The sequence below is a fragment of the Mesoplodon bidens genome (genome assembly GCF_964165515.1).
Source record: "Mesoplodon bidens genome assembly, chromosome: 10".
NCBI classification, from domain to species: Eukaryota; Metazoa; Chordata; class Mammalia; order Artiodactyla; family Ziphiidae; genus Mesoplodon; species Mesoplodon bidens.
Window position 1 is genome coordinate 3,436,285 of NC_138172.1, and position 19,991 is coordinate 3,456,275.

Here is a 19,991-nt window from a genome sequence, read left to right on the forward strand (position 1 = left end):
TGGTTGGTAAGGACTGGGTAAAATAGGGAACCCAGGTGCCAGGTGGTGCCCCAGGCACACTTGGGCGCTCAGCCCAGGGATCTGGTATTCCTCTCTGGAACTGACTGTGCAGCTGGAGGATTTTTCCATACATTTAAGGTATTTCAAGTGTGCTTTTTCTCCTATCAGACTCTCTGAAAATGCTATAAAATCTCATTACCTTTGGACTGGTTATAGGAAAAAAGTGAGCAGCCATAATCAGTGAAAAGTGATTTAAGGAAATAAAAATATTTAGCTTTTTTTGTGTGTGTGTGGTATGCGGGCCTCTCACTGTTGTGGCCTCTACCCTTGCAGAGCACAGGCTCCGGACGCGCAGGCCCAGCAGCCATGGCTCACGGGCCCAGCCGCTCCGCGGCATGTGGGATCCTCCCAGACCGGGGCACAAACCCGTGTCCCCTGCATCGGCAGTCGGACTCTCAACCATTGGGCCACCAGGGAAGCCCTAGTATGTTTTTAAAAAGTTACTATTAACTAAAATCATATCAAGTGGCCAACACAGTGCCAGGTACATAATGTCAGCCGCAATTATCATTGTTTCCAGGATGTAAGAACAGCTGGAATTAGAACAAAGGGTTGTTATGACAGTGGTAGACCAGGCTCCTCATTCGCTGCCGCCTGGGAGGAAGCCGGGACCCCTGCACTAGAGCCCCCAGATCAGGGGAGGAAGAAGACACGAGGATTACAGCTGAGGAATGAGCACCTCGCTCCTCTGGGAGATGGGCAGGGAGGGGACGGTCAGGGAAGTCTTCCTGGAGGAGGTGGCATTTGAGGATGGAGAAGAGTGGAGATGTGCATTCCAGGGCCTGGAATGGCCTGTAAAAATGCACCAAGCTGTGACAGCCTAGGGTCTTGCAGGCAATGGTGTGTAGAGACGGTAAGCTCTGTGATCAAGGAACCCTCTCTCTGGCTTTAGTTCTGCTAAGGGATGTTCCTAATTGGTGGCATTTTTCTGGAGAACGAAGTCTCTGGGCACCTGGGCTGTGTTGGAAGGGGCATTGTGACCTCATGAGCAAATATTCTTGAGACCCAGAGCCGAGGTGCTGGGCATCTTCTGTACTCTCTCTGGCCTCCGATGGCATCCCCTTTCCCAGTGCCTGGGGTAAGTCACATTTGCTTGTCCACCCGTGTCTCTGTTTGCTCACAGAGCCCCTGTCCCCTTAGAGAGCCACCCTGGGCTGTCTTCTATGATTCAAGCTTGTGAGGTCTCCAACAGCTGCAGTTGCCTAGGAGATGGTGTTCAGGGAGACTGCCCCAGAGGGGGAGCAGGAGACAAATGTGGGAGCCCTTCAGCACTTACAGGTTCTGACCCAGTGGTCCCGCTGGGGGCCTGGTGGGAGGAAGGTCTTCCTCAGAGGCATCCAACTCGGAGCAGGCCATGGCTCCCCTGGCTGGAACTGCTCTACCAGGTCACCCACCCCGGACCACCAGTGGGACCCTCTGTTTACCCACCTCCTCGGCCCAAATCCTTGCTTGATGGAGCCTCTCAGCCCCTGAGCTGACTGCAAGTAGGTCGCCGGGTGAAGAGACAACGGCACTCCCTTGGGGTCAGGGGCCTCCATGGAACTTGGGGCTCTGGATTTCCTGAGCCTGGGAAAGGGTCCTCAAATAAGTAAGGAGTCGAGCTGGTCCAAGGCATCCAAACAGCAGGAGCTGGCGGGAAGGGGCACTGGCTGTGGAGAGCTCAGAGCTGAAACCTTGGAGACTGAAGCTCGTGCACCTGGGCCTCAGTTTCCCCACCTGTAAAATGGGCACATTAGGCCAGATGATGGTGCTGAATTTCATGAACTAGTACATGTTCAAAAATCAAATTGGGGTTGAGGAGCAGAGTGGCCCACCCTCGGGCCGTACACCTATCATTTTACCCCTTCACAGCAGTTCTATAAAAGTGACCATCTGGTCTCACTCCGATGCTGTGAAAGAAAGACAATTTTAACCTCCCCTCCAAATAGGAAGGCTGCAGTTTCAGAAGGTGGGGGCACATGTATCTAAGAAAGAGCCCTTGCAGCCTCCAGGCTTAGCCTCTTACTGCACCACGGGCTGGAAGAGGTTTCATCCCAGTTGGCCCCGCCTGGTGTTGGGCAGCTCGGAGTACAAGCTCTGAGAACCACCCCAGCCCTCGCTGTGACTCGCCTTCCTGCTGCTCGGCCCTTCCCCAAGACCAGCCTCAGTGTGAACAGACGTGAGGACGTGGTGATATAGCACCTGTCTGTGTGCCCGCCCCATGCGGAGCGTCGCGCCTGCATCAGCTCACGCGGGAGCCCTTCCACCCTGAGAGGTCGAGGCTGCTCTTGGCCGCAACTTACAGCTCAGGAAGCAGGGTCACCCTGAGCCTCCTGGCAAGCCCCCTTCCCTTTCAGGCCTCAGTTTCCTTATCTGTAAACTCTGGGTATTGGGCTCCTGGGTTGATCTGTCACTCAGTGATGGCCAGGAGAGGGGTCTCACATACCCAGGGACCTCCAGCTAGGATCCTTGGGCTTTCGAGGCTGCCAGGAGTTGAGGGGTCACAGAATCTGATTTCTGCAGCTTCAGCCATCCTGGGGGACACCAGCGAGACCACCTTCCCCTCATAAAGGTTTTCTTGACTGCTGCCCAGGGCCTCTGGCTGTGACCAGGGGGATGGAGGGAGGCTGCTTGGCCACTCTTCGATTAGCTGGTCTGTAGTTCACGCCATGGGTTGTCACGGCCACTCTGTAGCCCCATTTCCCAGCAGCAAAGCCTTTGTCTGCTCTCAAGTTCAGGTCCAGCCCCTGTAACTTCCACCTCCCCTGCTTGGCAGGTGCCACCGCCCAGGGGCCCGAAGGGTACCAGCACCTTGTATGGGGAGCTGCCTGAAGTGCTCTCCAGTCCCACCCCAGGACTAGGCCAGGGAGGTGAGGAAGGTTTCCATAGCCAAGCTCAGATCCCCAGGGAGTACCAACCCAGGGGACCCCAGGGTCCACCAGTCCCACCCACTGTGGAAGCGGACAGGAAGTTGGAATAAGAGGGGGCAGGGGTGTTAGGGTGATGCTCCGAGTCTCATAGCTGGTTGACCCTGGTCCTGGCTCTGTGGGGTATCTGTCAGGTTCCCAGTAGGCCTGGCACACAGGAGATGCCCAGTAGGGCCTTGGCTGTGAGTCCAGTCTGCCGCTGGCCTCAGGCAGAACATGCGTGAGTTTGTTCACCATCCTGACGCTGATAGCACACACGCTGTCCAGGTGCTGTTCTCAGTGGTCTGTACATACTCGCTTATTTAATCTCAGCAGCCCTAAGAGGCAGGTCCCCATTCACTATTACTGTCCCCATTCTACATTTGAGGAAACTGAGGCACACAGGGTTTACTGATGATGTACCTTTTCTTCTGCTGGGGAGACTGCCTTCGCTGAGGGAGAGAGGGCTGTGTGTACACGTGTGTGGGGAGGGACAGGACACTGCACCTCCAGGCTTGGGGTCTCCTGGTCTGAGGGTCTAAGCCATAGCCCAGAAAGGGGAGGCCCTCTCTTGGTCAAGCAGCTGTCACTGGCAGAGCTGACCCCACCAGGGCCTTGTGCTTGGGCGGCTGGCACTTAAAGGACAGGGGTTTCTTTAGGGAAGGCCCCACCTGCTGCCTCCACCTTAGAAAAAAGTGACTGCCAGGGTGACAACCACGGGGTCCCCGAGTCCCAAGCGATGTGCCGTGCACCTCGTCCCTGTCCTTGGAGAAGCTGCCTGAGGTCTGCTCAGCTGGACTCTGCCCTTTACCAGGCTTCAAAACCAGGTCCTGGCTTCCTTTGTGTGTCCCACTCCCAGGGTAGGGGGCTCTCTCTGATGCTTGTCCCTCCAGGATCACATATACCCACTCAACTCCCTGCCCCAGAGGCCCCAGGTAATGCACCTGCCAGCCCTCACCTTCAGTTCTCAGCCCCCTTTTCACTTAGTAAGCGGATATAAAGGAGCACTGGCCTTGTCCTGGGTTCAGTCCTGGCTCTGTCACTCACTCTCTGGGTAACCTTGGGCCAGGTCCTGTCTCCTCTCAGAGCCTCAGTTTCCTTATCTATAGAACGGGGCAAAAGTGCCCATGCCCCGGGGTGCTGCAAAGAGCAGCGGCAACAGGGAAGATCAAGTCTGGGATGGCCCTGGGCTCAGCAGGGCTGGCAGAGGTGAAACCCAGCCGGCCCAGCCTCCAGCTACTCACAATCTGGTGGAGGAGACCACGCACGTGTGCTCACACACACACACACTCACGTGCTCAGGTGCATTGTCATCACCAACAAGAGTCCTTTTCATTGGTTGGTTTTCTTTTGCATTTTACCAAGAGTCTCCAGTCCATTGGCACCACTGTCCCTGGCCTCACCTGATGCTGAGATTCGCCTGGGGGCTCGTTTAACAGCTTTGAAGATTCAGTCAGGAGAGGTGGGTGTTGGGGGGAGGCGTCGGCATGTTCAGCCAGAGCCCCAGGTGATGCTGGTGTTGAGGCCCGTGTGAGGGTCTTGGGCATCTACAATCTCTGCCCGAGAGCCCAGAGACTTCAGCCAGGAATGGCTTTATAGATTAGGAGGCCCATTTTACAGGAGAAGAAACTGAGGTTTCCCAAAAAGAACTTTGAACTTTGTCCAAAGTTGCACAGTTCTGAACAAGAGCCCAGCACCTGGGAGATGGGGGTGGGGGTGTGGCACTGGCCAGAGGAGGTGAGGGAAAGAGTGGGGTGGGCATGAAGGGCTTCCTGGAGGAGGCGACACTTGGGCCAGGTCTTCAAGGTGGGTGGGATCCACCTAAATATAAGGGAGCCCACAAGCAAAGCACAGGGCGGAAGGGGATAATGCTGGGGAGAACGAGGAGGCCTCAGGGTTCATGCAGGACAAGAGGAGAAATAAGGCGGCAGGGACTGCGGACAGGGCCAGACATGTAGAATGAGCCTTGGTTTCCAGGTGGGGAAATTGAGATGATTAGTCTCCAAGCAGCTGGGATAGTTCCACTGATAGTTCTTGAGCTAAGGGCGACATGGCGGGCAGTGGGGTCTGCCAGAAACAAGCTTGGCTAAGCTGGTGGGAGCAGAGTTCAGGATGCCCCTCTGGGGAGTTTCCAGGGGCTGGGTCGGCCTTGTCTTGCGGCGCTGTTTGAGTGGCAGGCTGTGCCAAGTCCCCCACACCGTGCTCTTGGCAGGCACCATGGAGGCATAAGTGGATCTCAGTGAAAGGTTAGGGGTCATGGAGGCTGTGTGGGGCTGCCTGGGAGGTGGTCTGCACGTGTAGGAAGACCACAGTTGAGGAATGTCAGCCATCCCTGGAGCCCGCCCCGCACCCCTGGGGTGGATTTTAATGCTGAGTTTTTCTTCTAGCCAAGCAGTAGCTGCCGTTAGGCACCATCTTGTAGCCCTGGAAGTCGCCGCTGCTGCTGCACCAACATTCACCAACCTGACGGAGTTAGATATGAATCCGGTCCACTCAGGTTTGGAATAAGACCTTTACTTTCTGCCTCTGGCACCCACTGTGCTCCACTGGGTTGGGGGTGTCGGGAGCATCCCTGCCCTCCATCAGCTCCTTCCAGCCTCAGTTTCCCCTCCAGCTCTGATGGTCTGTCTGTGAAAGAGGCTGATCCTCTTTGTTGATCCGCCGTGGGTCCAGGGCCTCGGTTTTTCCATCTAGAAGGTGGGCTTGCGTTCACACATGCCAAGACCTCTAAGGGCCCAGCTGGAGCCTTCAACTTTTGTGCAGGATCCACTGGGATCTCCAGCACTGGACAAACCTTTAGGGAACCAGAGAGAATTCACTTCAAACTCATTTTTGGAAGATGCCCGGGGAATACAATTAATGAAAATTGATTTCCTGAAGATTTGGGGCTCATCTCTCAATAAAAGGCAAAGCTTTGTGGAGTTTTGATCCTTTGGGGGCAACTGTGCTCAGATGCCAGGGATACATGTAATAGAGTTACATCTACAGCTCTTTGCTCCATCACCCTCATCGAGGGGCCTCACAGCTGCAAAGTGGAAGAGACTTGCTCCTGCAGTGAGTGTCCCCAGAGTCCTGAGCCCTAAGTGTTCCCTCTGACAAATACTCATAGTGCCAGGCCTTGTACTGGGTGTCGGGAAGCAGACCCGGGGAGTATGGGGCAGAGGTGGAGGTGGTGTGGCCTGCGGAGCCCAGGGAAGGCACTGGGGGGTCCTCGGGGCCACCATCCTGGGGGATTGCCTGTGAGTTACTCGGGGAGCAGCGTGCTGGGCTAAGGAAACAGCAGGAGCCGAGGCATGGGAAAGCATGGGCTGTGTGGGTTCAGAGGCCCCTGGGCATCTTGGGTGGGCTCTGGATGGTGGAGGATGCTTGAAACTTGACTTCCAGACAAATGGAGTAAAAGCCCAGGCAACAAGCCCCTTTGCTCTGCGGTGGGCGCAGCAGCAGCCCGTGCCAGTGGATCGCCCCCTCTTCCTTGCTGAATCCCAGGCTGTTTCACTCCACAGGCACCAAACTCTCCTTGAGCTAAATTTCTAAGTGAGGGAGAGGTAAGCGTGGAGCTGGGCAGGAAAAAGAAAGTCCTTCCTATTTGAGAAGAAACATGATTAAAAGAGGAACAGTGAGAACGGGGAGCTTGTTTACAAACACTAATGAGCTACGAGTTGTCACAATGTAGACAGGATGTGATGCCCATCTTACGGAAAGTGCCACCAAGGCTGAGAGCAATGACTTGCTCAAGGCCCTACTGCAAAGGCTGCTCTGGCTGGTTTACCTGGAGCTGTAACTTCCAGCAGAGTCCTGGTGACAGAGTGGGGGATGGCCGGCTCTGAGCAAGCACTGAGCCACGCGTGCCCTTAGCTGGCCTTGCCCCCAGGGCCTGGCTCTCTCCAGTTTCTGTAGAGGGAGGGAGGGGCCTGCCCTCTGTTTGCTTTTTACAGCCAGCTAGAGAGGAGTGAGGAGCGTTAGGGTTCTTACAGCTTGAAAGGGGAAGTTTGAGGAAACAGAAACCGAGCCTTTCTTTTTTCTCATGTCTCTTTTTTTTTGTGGCCTCCAGAAATAATCCTGGGTTCTGCAGAGCCTGCCTCAGGATCCTGGTTGACCTACTCTACCCACACTTCCGGCAGAGCCCGGCTGGGGCTGGGGCGGTGGGGAAGCAGGCGGGGAGAAGAGTGACAGGCTTGCGGCTGGTGAGTCAGTGGCAGGAGGCCGTTGCCTGCTGACTCACCGCCCTGTGCGTGAAAACAGGCCCCCTGAGTCCCCCGCAGCCACGGCGCCCTCCCGGCTCCCTGCTTCCTCTCTTTCACCTGACTGGTGGTTACAGCGCGTGCTGGCAATGTCAGTGGCATTTGGGGTCCAAGCCCCCTCAAACGGATTCATGCAGCCTGACTGTTCCTGGACATCCACCTTACCCCAGGGACCAGGTCCAGCCTGGCCGCGGGCCCAGCCCAGGGGGTGTCACGGGACCTGCTCCTTGAAGCCTCGCTCCAACCAGACACGTGACTCCTGTCCTCCTCCTGAACTGAGAACCATTTTTGTGATACTGTGACAAAATGAGCCCCCCACCCCCGGATATTAGCACCCTAAGGGCAGGAAGGCGGTAGGTGCTCGGTCCAGGTAGGGCAGGTGCTCGGTCCAGGTAGGGCAGGTGGGGCTTTTCCTGGAACCAGTCCGAGGGAAGTGACGTGTCCCAGATCATATAGCATCAAAGACTGACCCTGTTCTTTCCAAAACCCATGGGTTTTATCCACGGAGGGGCCAGGGGTCTAGACTCACAAGGACATTTTCTTCTCTCGGTCACCCATGTTATGGTCCTTGGCCAAGGGACAGCAGTTCTGGCCGCCCATCCTTGGCTGGTCCCTCTTTGCAAAAGATGGCGGTCACTTCAGCCTGTCCCATGGGTGCTCGGCTCACAATGAGGAGGCCAGCGGCTCTGAGGTGTCGGGGTTCAGGATTTGGGCTCTGCAGGCCCCACTAGAAAGTCCCTACTGGCAACAGCTTATAGAGGAAAGCCCAACATGGGCCCTCGAATCCGTTCAGGGTGGACGGGAGCCAGGTGGTCAGGGACAGCCTGAGTTGAGCACTCCTTGGACAGCACAAAGCTCTCCAGGGTCCCTCACCACCCGCTAGATAAATCCAGGTTCTGACCTGGCCTCCAGGCCTGGCTTCCTCTCCGCGTTGCCCCATGCCCTGTCCCCCTTGCTCTGTCCCTCTGTCCCTTTGCCGTGCCCAGTGTGGCTTCTTCACACACGCTGTCCCTGCTCTGAGAACACCGTTCCCCCAGATGTTTGCTGTGCAGATCCCAGCTTCAAGGTGGTTGAAAGCACAGACCCTGAAGCCCATTGCTGTGTGACTTTGGGCAAGCGACTTCACCTCTCTGGGCCTCATTCCTTCATCCAGGCTAGTGAGAGGAGTAGATGAATTGGTACCTGCAAGGGCTTAGCACAGGTCCTGCCCAGAACCAGTCTTTAGTGAGCGTCTGTCACTAGGAAACGTCACCTCCTCAGAGGGTCCTCTGACTCCCTGTGCCCTCATGTTGCTTGGTTGTCTTCTGCTCACCGGTCCCAGTCGTAAATATTTACTCATGTATGTATTTAGTGTCTGTCCTCCCTTCTGGAATGTCAGCTGCAGGGCTCACCTCCGAGTCCCCAGTCCCTACAGCAGCGCCTGGCCCCCAGTAGAGGATGCTCTCAGTAAATGTTTATTCATGTATGTATTTAGTGTCTGTCCTCCCTTCTGGAATGTCAGCTCCAGGGCTCACCTCCGAGTCCCCAGTCCCTACAGCAGCGCCTGGCGCCCAGTAGAGGATGCTTTCAGTAAATATTTATTTGGTACTCACTGCTTGCCGGAGCTGCCCTCTCTCCGTCTTATCCCCAAATATCCAAGAGGCACAGGGGAAGTGCTTGGCCTGCAGAACTGGACCTGGAACCAGACCCAGTTTTCTGACTCTTCACCTACTGCTCTGTCCCCTGACTCGGTGGCCTACTGGGCCAGTGCCTGGGGCACCTCTGTTTTGGGCGTGTTGTGTGCCCAGCGTGCTTTCCCCTCGAGGGCAGCGCCTGCCTTCCTGCACCTGCTGCCCACCCATCCCCGGGCCACCCGGCCACCGAGCAGCCTGTTCGCGCCTTCCTCCTCCCGCCTGCCTGCAGGTTTGGTGCCGGGGAGAGGAGAAGGCTGTACACTGGGCCCACATCCTGCTCCCCGCCCCGGCGTTGTCCTAGAGGCCAGTTCTTTGGAAAACCTGCCCACCTTCACCCACTTTTTCCTCTGCGAACCATAGATCAAGAAGTATGACCTGCTCTGTTAGGTCCCTGTACAGAGGCCACCTTACCCCGGGGTGTCACCAGCTACGTGGAGTCGGGATCTAGGTGCAAATCTTGGCCTCGCCTGGTGGCTGTGTGACCTGGGCCAGACCCTCCCCTTCTTTGAGCCTCAGCTTCCTCATCTGTGAAAAGGAAGGCTCCGTGAGGCTTGGGGCGAAGTCAACGCTCCTGTAGGTTGAAGGCCGAGCCTGAGCCAGGCAGGGTGTTCTTAGCAGAATGGGGGTAGACATGAGCCTTCGTGGGGGCAGAGGAGGGCCTTGCCCATGGACGCTGAGCCCAGGAGATAACAAACCCTGTCCCCAGAGCTGCCGTGCTGAAAACAATTCCCCAAACAGAACTCACTTTCACTAGGACCACAGAATTGTCGCTCATTGTTTCGACTTTGTTCCTGGCAAAACAATGCCGGGCTTCCTGGATGACCTCACTGGGGCGAGCCATCAGACCTTGGAGGCTGGGCTGGTCAGCATCTCCAGCCGAGCCTGCACTGCCCTTTGCTGCGACTGCCTTGGGTGACCTGAGACAATGGTCTGACCAAAGAGGACAAACTGGGTATTTGGCCCACACGATGTTGTAGAAATTGGAAGTTGTATGTGCACATACGTCTCAGATTTCAACACCTCTCCAGAAATTGGAGGATCTGGCCTCGGTGGCCTCGATCCCAAAGGCGGCCACAGTAGCTGGAGCTGAGGAGAGCTGCCCGTGGCGTATTCTGCAGGCCCTTCCCCACTGGCCTCCATTCTTTGCCTGCCAGGTCCCTGGAGGCCTTTGAGCTTGTCATGCTTGAGTTAGCCTGAGTTAGGAATAGATAACCAAGAGAGAAGCATACAGACCTTCTGATTGAAGGTCAATCAGATGATCAAATGATTCAATCAAATGATCAAATCTTTTAAAGTTGTACCTTTTCATGAAAAAGAATAAAAACACTTTTTAAAAATTAATTCCTGCTTTCTTTTCAAAATCAGCTACCCTAGGTAGTGAAATCGTGCTCTTAACACACGTTTTTCTTTTCCTTTGGTGCTTAACTGTTAAATACTCTCTAGGGCCAGGATTGTATGTAAGCAGCGTGCCTGGGGTACACATTATTAATTGATCCTGGCCCTCCTCCTTACTGAGCCTGTCCCTCACCTGCAGTCTGTGGGGACAGTGCTCGAAGGAGCCCCTCCAGGGCTATCAGAGAAGTTTGGGAGAAACTCTTCCTGTTTGCTAGAGGAAGCCTCAGGTCCATGGCTCCATCCACCCTGCCCCAGTGAGCGTTCCATCGGCCTGCTCAGCCCACCCCTGTGGCCCTGGGCACTGACTGCTGCACGGGTCCCCAGGCCCTGCCCTGTCTGTCTCTGTCATGTGGCCCCTCACTTCCCTGTTTGCCTTCACCTACTTCCCTAATTTGTCAGCATAGCCCAGTAGCTTGAAGCTGGCATAAAGGCGCCAGACCTGATTTCACTTTGTGACATATCTAGAGCAAGTGATCCAAAACAGCCGAGTGGTTGAGAACATGGAATTGAGAGGCCAAAATAGACCTGGGAGCCATTCGAAGCTTCAGCGGCCTTTTGCTTACTATGTGACCCTGGGCAAGTAACTTCACCACTCTGTGCCTTGTCAGCGAAAGGCAGATGGAAATGGCCACCCATGGACAGGGTTAATTCAGAAAATGCTTGCAAAGTGCTTAGCACAGTGCTAAATAAGTGTGCGTTGCAGCCAGTACCCAATAAATGCAGCTTGCTTTCTTTTTCTTTTTTTTAAATGCTCAGGATATGATGCCTGCCACACATGTAGTAAAATCCCAGTGTGATCAGATGTTTTCTTCAGTAATAGCTAATATTTATTAATCACTTGTATGTACCAGGCACTGTGCTCAGTATTTTACAGGCATCATCCTATTTGATCCCTGTAAGGCGAGTTTTATTTTTACCCCCACTTTTTTAACCAGTGAGGAAACTGAGGCACAGAGAGGGTTGTCACTTGGACCAGGTCACTCAGCTTAGTTGTGGCCTCTGTGAGCCCAGAACACTGGGTCTGGAGTGGAGACGGGGGACAAGGAAAGGAGAGAGGAGGAGGGACGCTGCTCTGGAAAGGGCAGACAAGGGGTCCAGCCGCTTGCTTGTTTCCATAGCAGGCCCAGCGGGCTGCGGGCCGTGCAGGCTGCAGGCTCCCTACCTGTGAAATGAATGGATCTGTCGTCCAGCTGTCCTCCTGCCCCAGTTCGGGGATTCTGGGAGTCGCTTGCCAAACCCCAGATGTCAGGCCCAGAGATAGATCCTATAGCCCAGCTGTGGGCTACGCCCTTTTGGGGTGGGGAAAGTATTCCAAAATGGAAACAGAAGAAGTACCTGCCCTCTTATTTAAAAACCTTGTAGGGACTCCTGAGTGACAACAGGGGACTTGAGTCATTGTTCTCGACAGGAGAGAGCCACACGGGAAACTGTTTACTTGAGAAAGTTCAAGTTCTGCAGGGGAGGGCAAGGCAGAGAGCCCCCCAGCTTCTGGGCTTGGTTCCCCCAAAGCCTTGGGCTGAGGTGGCAGGTGCTGGGGAGGAGCCTCAGTAGCATCTCAATTTCAAGACCCAGATGGCTGGTGCGTGGGCACCTGCTGGCTCTGTACCTCTGCGGTCCTTTCCCTCTGAACTCAGTGTCCCCATCTGCCAACCCTGCAGAGGCTGCTCTCTAACCTTCGCTCCAGTGCTTTCAGCGTTGGGCAGACCAGCTGGGAATTCTGCCTCCAGTCTCCTTCCCACCTGTGTATCCTCAGCCAGGCCACTCTCTTCCCTGCTTGAGCCTCAACTCCCCCCATCCGTAAAATGGTCCTAAAAATCCCTTCTGCAGTATTGAGGGTGTCTGAAGAATGCCTAGAAAACTGTGTATAGGCAGCTCAGCACAGAATTAAAGTACTCAAAAATTTGGTAGTTTTACATTGGGAGGAAGCAGAGGAACATCTTGTCAACCCACGGCATCTCTGGCCCTAGGCTGACTGTGTCTGAGTACGCGTCACAAGCCAACCAGGTGATCTGCACGTTGGTCTTCAGGCACCGGAAGCAGGCCCTGGCTGTGTCCTCCACCCCAGGAGCAGAGTAGGAGTTTCAGCTGGGCAAGAAGGGAGCCCTCATCGTGGAACCTCTGTATTGGAGCCGATTCTAATCACTTGTAGCTGTAATAAGCAAATAGGAAGCTCTTAAAATGGGGAATAATGTATCACGGTCGCTAGAAAATAGCCCTGGGCCTGGCGCCAAGGAAAACAGCGCTCAGCGGCGGCCTGAAAGGCAGCGGGCGTCTGGGATGCCTCGGAGGGGGCTCGTTCCCAAGTGCTGGCTGCACCGGGGGCGTGATGTTGGTGTGTGACGGGCGAGAGAGAGTTAGTGAGTCTCTTGGGGGCCTGCAGAGTTGGACGGGCTGGACTGGCCAAGGGACAGTGAGGCGGAGCTGGGGGCTCCAGAACATCATGGTCGCTGTCACTCCCAGCTTCGTGACCTCAGGAGTGTCACTTGGCCTCTCTGGGTCTTGCTGATCTCACCCTGAGTAGGACTAAGGCCTTCCGTACCGCATGGTCAGCGTGGACCCCATAATAATTAGAGCAATAACAGCAGAGCAGTACTGGCAGATACCAGTTCAGGAGCACTTGCCATGGGCACCCCCTCGTTCAATCCTCATAACATCCCTATGAGGTGGCCACAGTTATCCCCCTTTACACAGGAGAACACTGAGGGCCAGAGGGTGGAGTAACTCGCCTGAGGTCACTCAGCCAGGAAGCGACTCTCAGCTTCTAGGCCGGGGCTCACCCTTTGATTCCTGCAGGGGCCAGGCTGCCACCAGAGGGCCTGGAGCGGCCATGCAGGAAGCCCGAGCCTGAGGGGTGGGCTGAACTAAAGCGCTTATGTGGGACCAGTGTCCCAAGGAAAAGGGGCCTGTGCTGAGACCCAGTAGCTGTGGCGAGGGGTGTGTCTTTTCTTCCGGGAGGGACGGAGGGTTGCGGCGGGAGGGCATTATGATCTGTGTCTGCTTCGTAAGTTGCCTTCAGCTGCTGTTTTGAGAACAGATTGTAGGGGTGGGGTGCAGCAGCAGGGAGACCCAGGAGGAGGCTGCAGGGGATGCCCATGGAGGGCTGTCAAGCCTGGAGCCACGTAGTTGCCATGGTGATGGAGAAGTGGGTGGATGCCAGGAATGTACAGGAGGCAGAATCCGCGGATCGTGCTGCCGGGACCTCCTTGGACACCCCACAGGAGCTTGGAAGGAGCCCCGCTGAGAGGGAGTTGGGGTGTCTGCACCTGGGTCAGACCACATCCAGGCGTGAGTCTTGAGCGAGGCCATGGACATCCCTGGGCTATGTGTTCTCAATGGCCAGGTGAGCCTGTGATGGCAGCAGCCACAGGTGGGACAGGTGTCAGTGATGCAGGAACACATCTGCAGGTACACCTTGGCAATGAGGAGTGAGGAGACCACTACAACACCAGGACATGACAGGCCTCACCCCCGATCCTGGTTCAGGTACAGGCGTCGGGAAGATGGGGTCCTGAGTGCGGAAAAGGGGGCTAGAGGTCTCATCTTATATGGAGCCAGGGCCTGGAGCCAAGGGTCTCAGGGAGCTTGTTGCTGCTCCCTGCCTCATGTTTCGAGAGGGTTCTCTGAGGGCCAGAGTGGCAAGTGGGCCTGGGGCCCAGAGGGCAGAGCCAGGACTCAGGGTAGCTTTCGCCAGTGCCCCCAGCCTATGTGAGCAGAAGCCGGCCACCTCCCCCCTCCGTCTGGCTGACCTGGTGAAGTGCCTTCCGGCCCCGAGATCCAAGGAGGGCCCGAAAGGGCGGCACCAGCCCTTCTTGGAGGAGGCTCCGGGGTCATTCCCTGGAAAACATCCCCACTAGGAGGGAGTGGAGTCCCACATCCTCCAATTATGCTCCCAGCCAGCCAGCCCACAATGGGCTGCTCAGATAACCATCGGGGGCTGCACGGATCAGCGCTGGAACAATGCTGGCCGCCCGGGCTATTTTTACAGCAGCCGTGCGCTCGGCAGAACCCCGCGTCGCCCCGAGGGAGCGGGCAAAGAAAGGCCTGCGGATGCCGTCACCGGGAGACAGAGGAAGGCCCAGTGAGCCGCCCGGCGACTCCAGGAAGCCTTTTCTTGGTCTGCTCACCACCAGATAGCGAAACAATCGGGGTCCCCCACCCCCAGCCAGGAGAGGAAAGAGGCGTGGGGGAACGGGGGTTCTGTTGTGCTGTGTGCCTCTTCTCCTCAGAGCACGGCCCTGGAGGGCCCACTGCTGGGGCCAGGCCAGCGCGCCCCCTCGGCAGCCCTCGCCTTGCCCTGCCCCGATGCCTCTGGGCCACATGCCGAGGACCTGCCAGTGTCATGGGGTTGGGAAGCGGCAGGGCTGGGGTTGGTACTTGGCCCCAGCTGCTTGCAGACACACTCTGGGAACCATCTACCCAGCAGTCCTTGCCTGACGACCTACTGTGCGCCAGCTCGGGGCACCCAGCAGTGGACAAGGCAGGTCCCGGTGCCACGGAGCCTCTGTTCTAGCTGTGGAGGAGACCATTAACAAGGAAGCAAGGAAGGCATTTTCAGCTAGTGCCACTGTGACAGGCGGGCTCAGACGCCCCTGGACAGGTCCAGTGAGCCGGGGTGATGGCTGCCTCTGGTCCAGCTGGTGGTCACTGTAGGGATCGTGAACCCAACGTGGCCCACCTGCCGATTTTGTAAGAAAACCTAGAAATCTCGACTTTTCTCTGGAATCTGATATTTCAGTGTTGACCACCGAGTTGGATCACGGAAACAAGCAGGTTGTGTTCAGAGCTGCTTGACTGTGAGTCGGTCACCTCTGCCGTCATCCTTTTCGTTCTGCAGGTGGGGAAACTAAGGCTCATCTGTCTTCATGGTCCTCTGCCACGTGGAGGTAGAAGGCACCCTCTCCCCCTGGGCTGGGACTTGGGGTGCTCTTGCCCTCAAGGTTGAGCTGCCAGGGACAGTGAGGACTCGGGGACCTGAGGAAGTACAGAGAGCAGGGGCGCTGCGCTGGCCGCTGGCCGACTTCCTCTAAAATGGGGTCCCAGCAGGGGTGGGCTGAGGGTGACTGTGAACGGCTCCTGGGGGCTTAGAGATTTGTTGTCCCCCTGGGGCCTCCCCTTGCGAAACCCACAGGGTAGTCAGAGGGCCAGGGCCCTGGATGATACAGGGGTCAGAGCAGGCCAGAGCATGGAGAGAGAGGGCTGGACACGTGGGGATTAACCGGCATTCTTCCATAATCCTGACCAGTGCAAATCCCTTACTTCTTATGCCGCAGAGATGTGATAAGTTGCAAATATATTTTATAAGCATCCATCTTCTGTATGTGATGGAAACCCTGTTTTCAAATATCGTCTCCATTCCAGCCTGAAACCCCATTCCTCACTTGTTTGTGTTTATCCATTCTTTAAACAGTGGGGAACGAGCACCTCCTGTGGGCCAGGCCCTGTGCTGAGGTGTGAGTGAAATGGGAGGCATCGCTCTCTGTGCAAACCTGAAATTTGGAGATCATTTCTCGAAAATGCAGGCAGGCTGTTATTCGGAAGCTGCCCTAGACCTGCCTGGAGGGTGCTGTATTCTGCAGAGATGCTGCCAGGGCTGGGTGGCTTCATGCTTATCTCCCTGCAGGTGGAGGGTGCGGTGTGACATTCGGGGATGCCGGGCGTGGGCCCCGCTGCTTCCGTTGGGAATGGCACCTGTCAGTCCCTGGATCACTAGGTCCCCCGATCACCTAGGAGGTCAGAGGAGTGGACAGACGAGGCGGCGGCAGGCCAGAGCCGGCCAGCCGGGTTGTGTTAAGACACACAGGGTGTCCCTTACTGACACACGTTGCGCTCTGTTCTGTCCCCCACAGAAAGCGAGAAGGACATGGCCACCAAGGAGAAGCTGCAGTGTCTCAAAGACTTCCACAAGGATATCCTGAAGCCATCCCCAGGGAAGAGCCCAGGCACACGGCCTGAGGATGAGGCTGAGGGGAAGCCCCCGCAGAGGGAGAAGTGGGCCAGCAAGATTGACTTTGTGCTCTCCGTGGCTGGTGGCTTCGTCGGCTTGGGCAACGTCTGGCGGTTCCCGTACCTCTGCTACAAAAATGGTGGAGGTGAGCCTGGACTGGGCAGAGAGTGGCATTGGAGGAGAAGGGTCGGGCCAGAGCGTGGGTGGCCTCCCCATGCCTGGCTTTCCAGGCTCCCACCTTCACCTCCCCGGGGTCAGCCTGCTTAGCCCCCAGCCCACTCCTCAGAAGCAGGAGATGAGCATGACTAGGAATCAGGTGGTGTTCTGTCAGGGTCTTACTGTGTTACCTTGAACAGATCCCTCACCCTCTCTGATCCTCCAGTTTACCATCTCTGAAGAGTGCCATGAGGCCAGGCCGGAGTCTCCCAAGCCTCAGATATTCGCATGCCCCCTTTGTAAATTCCCTCACAGCTCTGCACCTCCCCAGTCTTCCTTACTTTATAACTTTTTTAACCTTTGCTTTTCTAACTTAAACCAAATGTAGTTCAAAAGCAAGCTTGGTTTCCCACCTTAAATGTAAAAAGCCAGTATCATTTGCCATAATGGAAAGGTGGTATCCAGGCAAAAAAAAAATACAGTGAAGATTTTTAAAATTTTTAATTTTTACTTTTTTCCAGTTTTATTGAGATAGAATTGACATAAAACCTGTTTTAAGTTAAGGGATACAATATGATTTATGTCTGTATTGAGAAATGATCACCGCAGTAAGTCTAGTTAACATCCATCACCTCACATAGTTACAGATTTTTTTTTTTCTTGTGATGAGAACTGTTAAGATTTTGTTCTCTTAGCAGCTTCCATTTTTTGTTTTGTTTTTTTCTTGCCGTGCCGTGTGGCATGTGGGATCTTAGTTCCCTGACCAGGGATCAAACCCGTGCCCCCTGCGTTGGGAGTACGGAGTCTCAACCACTGGACCGCCAGGGAAGTCCCTTAGCAACTTTCAAATGCACAGTCCAGTACGTTGTTACTGGAGTCACGATGCTGTACATGACACGCCCAGGACCAATTTATCTTATCACCGGAAGTTTGTCCCTTTAGACCCCTTCACTTAGGTGAAGGTGTTTTTTAAGTGTACATTCTCTGTTTGGTCTGCTGGTTAGTTGGTTGGTCTGAGTTTTTTGGGTTTTGTTTTTTTACCTGTTGAAGGCTCTGAGCTAGAATCCTCTTCTGTTGGAGAAGTTCAAGTTGGTCAGACACGATGGAGACTTTCTTGCTGATGCAGTAAGAACTGGTAGTAAGAACTCACTCCCAGCTCCTCGTGGCACCCCACGACCGAGGGCTGGCGCACCGGCAGAGCCGGGCATGCGTGTGCTGCTCCCGTCAGGAGAACCACCTTTCGGGAAATTCTGCCTTCGAGCCCGGTTTCTTAACGTTTTGTAGGTCTCAGGTGCCTCTGGGACTCTGATGAGTACCCTACACGCTCCCCAGAACAAAGTACATACACATAGACCCAAGTTGCCCACAGTTTCAAAGGGTTTATGGACCCGCTGAAGCCGTTAGTGGACAGCAGGTAGGAACCCTTGCCCGATTATTTGCCCCTCCCTCGTCCCCTGGCTCCCACCCCCGGCTGGAGAGGCCCACCTCTCGCTTCCCATCACCCTTCCTAACTAGTTCTTCTCAGCTTCCTGCCCTGGGCGGGCCAGGGAAGGCTAGCTGAAGGCTTCAACGAGGAGGCCCGTTTGAGACGGATGTTAAGGGCTGAGCATTCCTTCTTCGGGTGGACGGACATGGGGAAGGCAGGCAGGTGGGCAGGCACGCAGCTTAAACAAAGGCTCAGGGACTTCAAGCACCTGGTAGATTTGCAGAAGGCAAGAGGGCACCCAGGAAGGGTGATGCCGGCTGGACAGGTGGGCAGGGCCTGGAGAAGTTTCAGCCAGGTCCAGGAGTTTGGCCTTTACCCTCATGTCCCTCACCCATGCCCTCTGATTCCACTGGCCGGGAGGGCTTGGGAAGGAGACCTACAGCCTTGGCCCCGTGACAGCCGCCGCCTGAGCCTCACCCCGTTCTTCTCTCTCTGCAGGTGCATTTCTCATACCATATTTCATTTTCCTGTTTGGGGGCGGCCTGCCTGTGTTTTTCCTGGAGGTAATCATAGGCCAGTACACCTCTGAAGGGGGCATCACCTGCTGGGAAAAGATCTGCCCCTTGTTTGCTGGTGAGTGTGGGACAAAAGTCACCTGGGGCCTGGTGTTCATCGGTTCAGCAAATTTTTATTGAGCACCTACTGTTTGCCAGGTACAGTGGAGCCTCACGCAGGCCGCTTGGCACCGTGCCTGACGCAGGTCACAGCCAGCACATTGTACACGTGATGCTGCTGCTCATTCCACATAGCTGTTCCCACCTCTCTGGGTTGTTAAAGGATAAGGGAGCCAGTAGCTTCTAAGCAGTAGAGTGTAGAAGAGAAGCCTTTCAGGAACCGTTCTGTCTGGCTTCAAGTCCCAACTCCTCGTTTTGCTCATTCTTGTGTCTTTGGGAAAGTCACTTAATCTCTTTGTGCCTCAGTTTCCACATCTGTAACATGGAAATAATATGCTTACTTCAAGGATTGCTATGAAGACAAAACGACATAGCCATGTAAAAGTGCTTTGTACACATAGTAAGCCCCAAACCAGTGGTAGCTTTGTTATTATTATAACATTTAGTCCTGTGTCTAGTTCCTAGTATGCCCTCATAAGGTAATACTGTCATGATTATAATTGGCAGGGGTGGGAGAATGTGTGAGTCTGTTCACTCAGTCATCCATGTAAATCTACCCATCCATCTACCCATTAAACCTTTCTTTCATTAAACTAGTCAATAGTTAGGCAATCCATCTATCCATCCAACCATCCTCCATCTACCCATCCACTCGTTCATCCGTCCGTTCATCTACCTAAACTTCCCTTCAACCACCATCCATACATCCATCCAACAAAGTGAATATCCATCATTCCAACATCCATCCATTCATCTATGAGTCCATCTAATCATCTATCAGTCCATCCATCCATCCATCCATCCATCTATCCCTCTTTCATACATCCTTCGATTCATCCAACAATCTGATTTATCTAAGCACCCATTCTTTCACCTATCCATCCATCCAGTCATCCATTCATCCTACAGATATTTGCTGGTCACTGTTGAAGGACCCCTTCTGGCCCCAGGCCTGCAGATTCGGGGGTTTTCTGGTTGAGGGTGTGGCTGTGGTGGGTCTGGCCTCCCTCTGATGCTTGTCTCGCTTACCCACACTTGCAGGCATCGGCTATGCCTCCATTGTGATTGTGTCCCTCCTGAATATATACTACATCATCATCCTGGCCTGGGCCACGTACTACCTGTTCCAGTCCTTCCAGTCGGAGCTCCCCTGGGCAAACTGCAACCACAGCTGGAACACACCCCAGTGCTTGGAAGACACCTTGCGCAGGAACAAGAGCCTGTGGATCTCCCTCAGCACCACCAACTTCACCTCCCCCGTCACCGAGTTCTGGGAGTAAGGCTGGCCTCGTGGAGGACGGAGGGGGCAGGGGAGGAGGCAGTGGACAGCCCGCTCCCTCGTCTTCTCCCCAGGGATATGGGAGCCACTCTCTTGGGGTGGGGTGGGTGGAAGGAGGGGTACAGATCTGGAGATAAATCCATGCCTTTGGTCTCAGACAGGCCTGGAATCGAACCTCAGTTCTGCCATTTTACTGGCTGTTTGACCTCCAGCAAGTCACTGCCCCTTTCTGAGCCTCAGTTTCTTTAACTGTCAGAT

General features: G+C 55.1%; 1 protein-coding gene across 2 annotated transcripts in view; it reads left to right on the forward strand.

The window, feature by feature from the left end:
• SLC6A6 (solute carrier family 6 member 6) overlaps window positions 1–19,991 on the forward strand; it is an 80,919-nt gene that overhangs the window by 22,891 nt on the left and 38,037 nt on the right. For both annotated transcript variants that reach the window (XM_081245403.1, XM_081245404.1), the window contains exons 3-5: window positions 16,101–16,343; window positions 18,279–18,413; window positions 19,496–19,730. In XM_081245403.1, coding sequence (XP_081101529.1) covers window positions 16,115–16,343; window positions 18,279–18,413; window positions 19,496–19,730 — 599 coding nt within the window. In that variant the 5' untranslated portion in view covers window positions 16,101–16,114. The remainder of the gene's footprint in view (window positions 1–16,100; window positions 16,344–18,278; window positions 18,414–19,495; window positions 19,731–19,991) is intronic.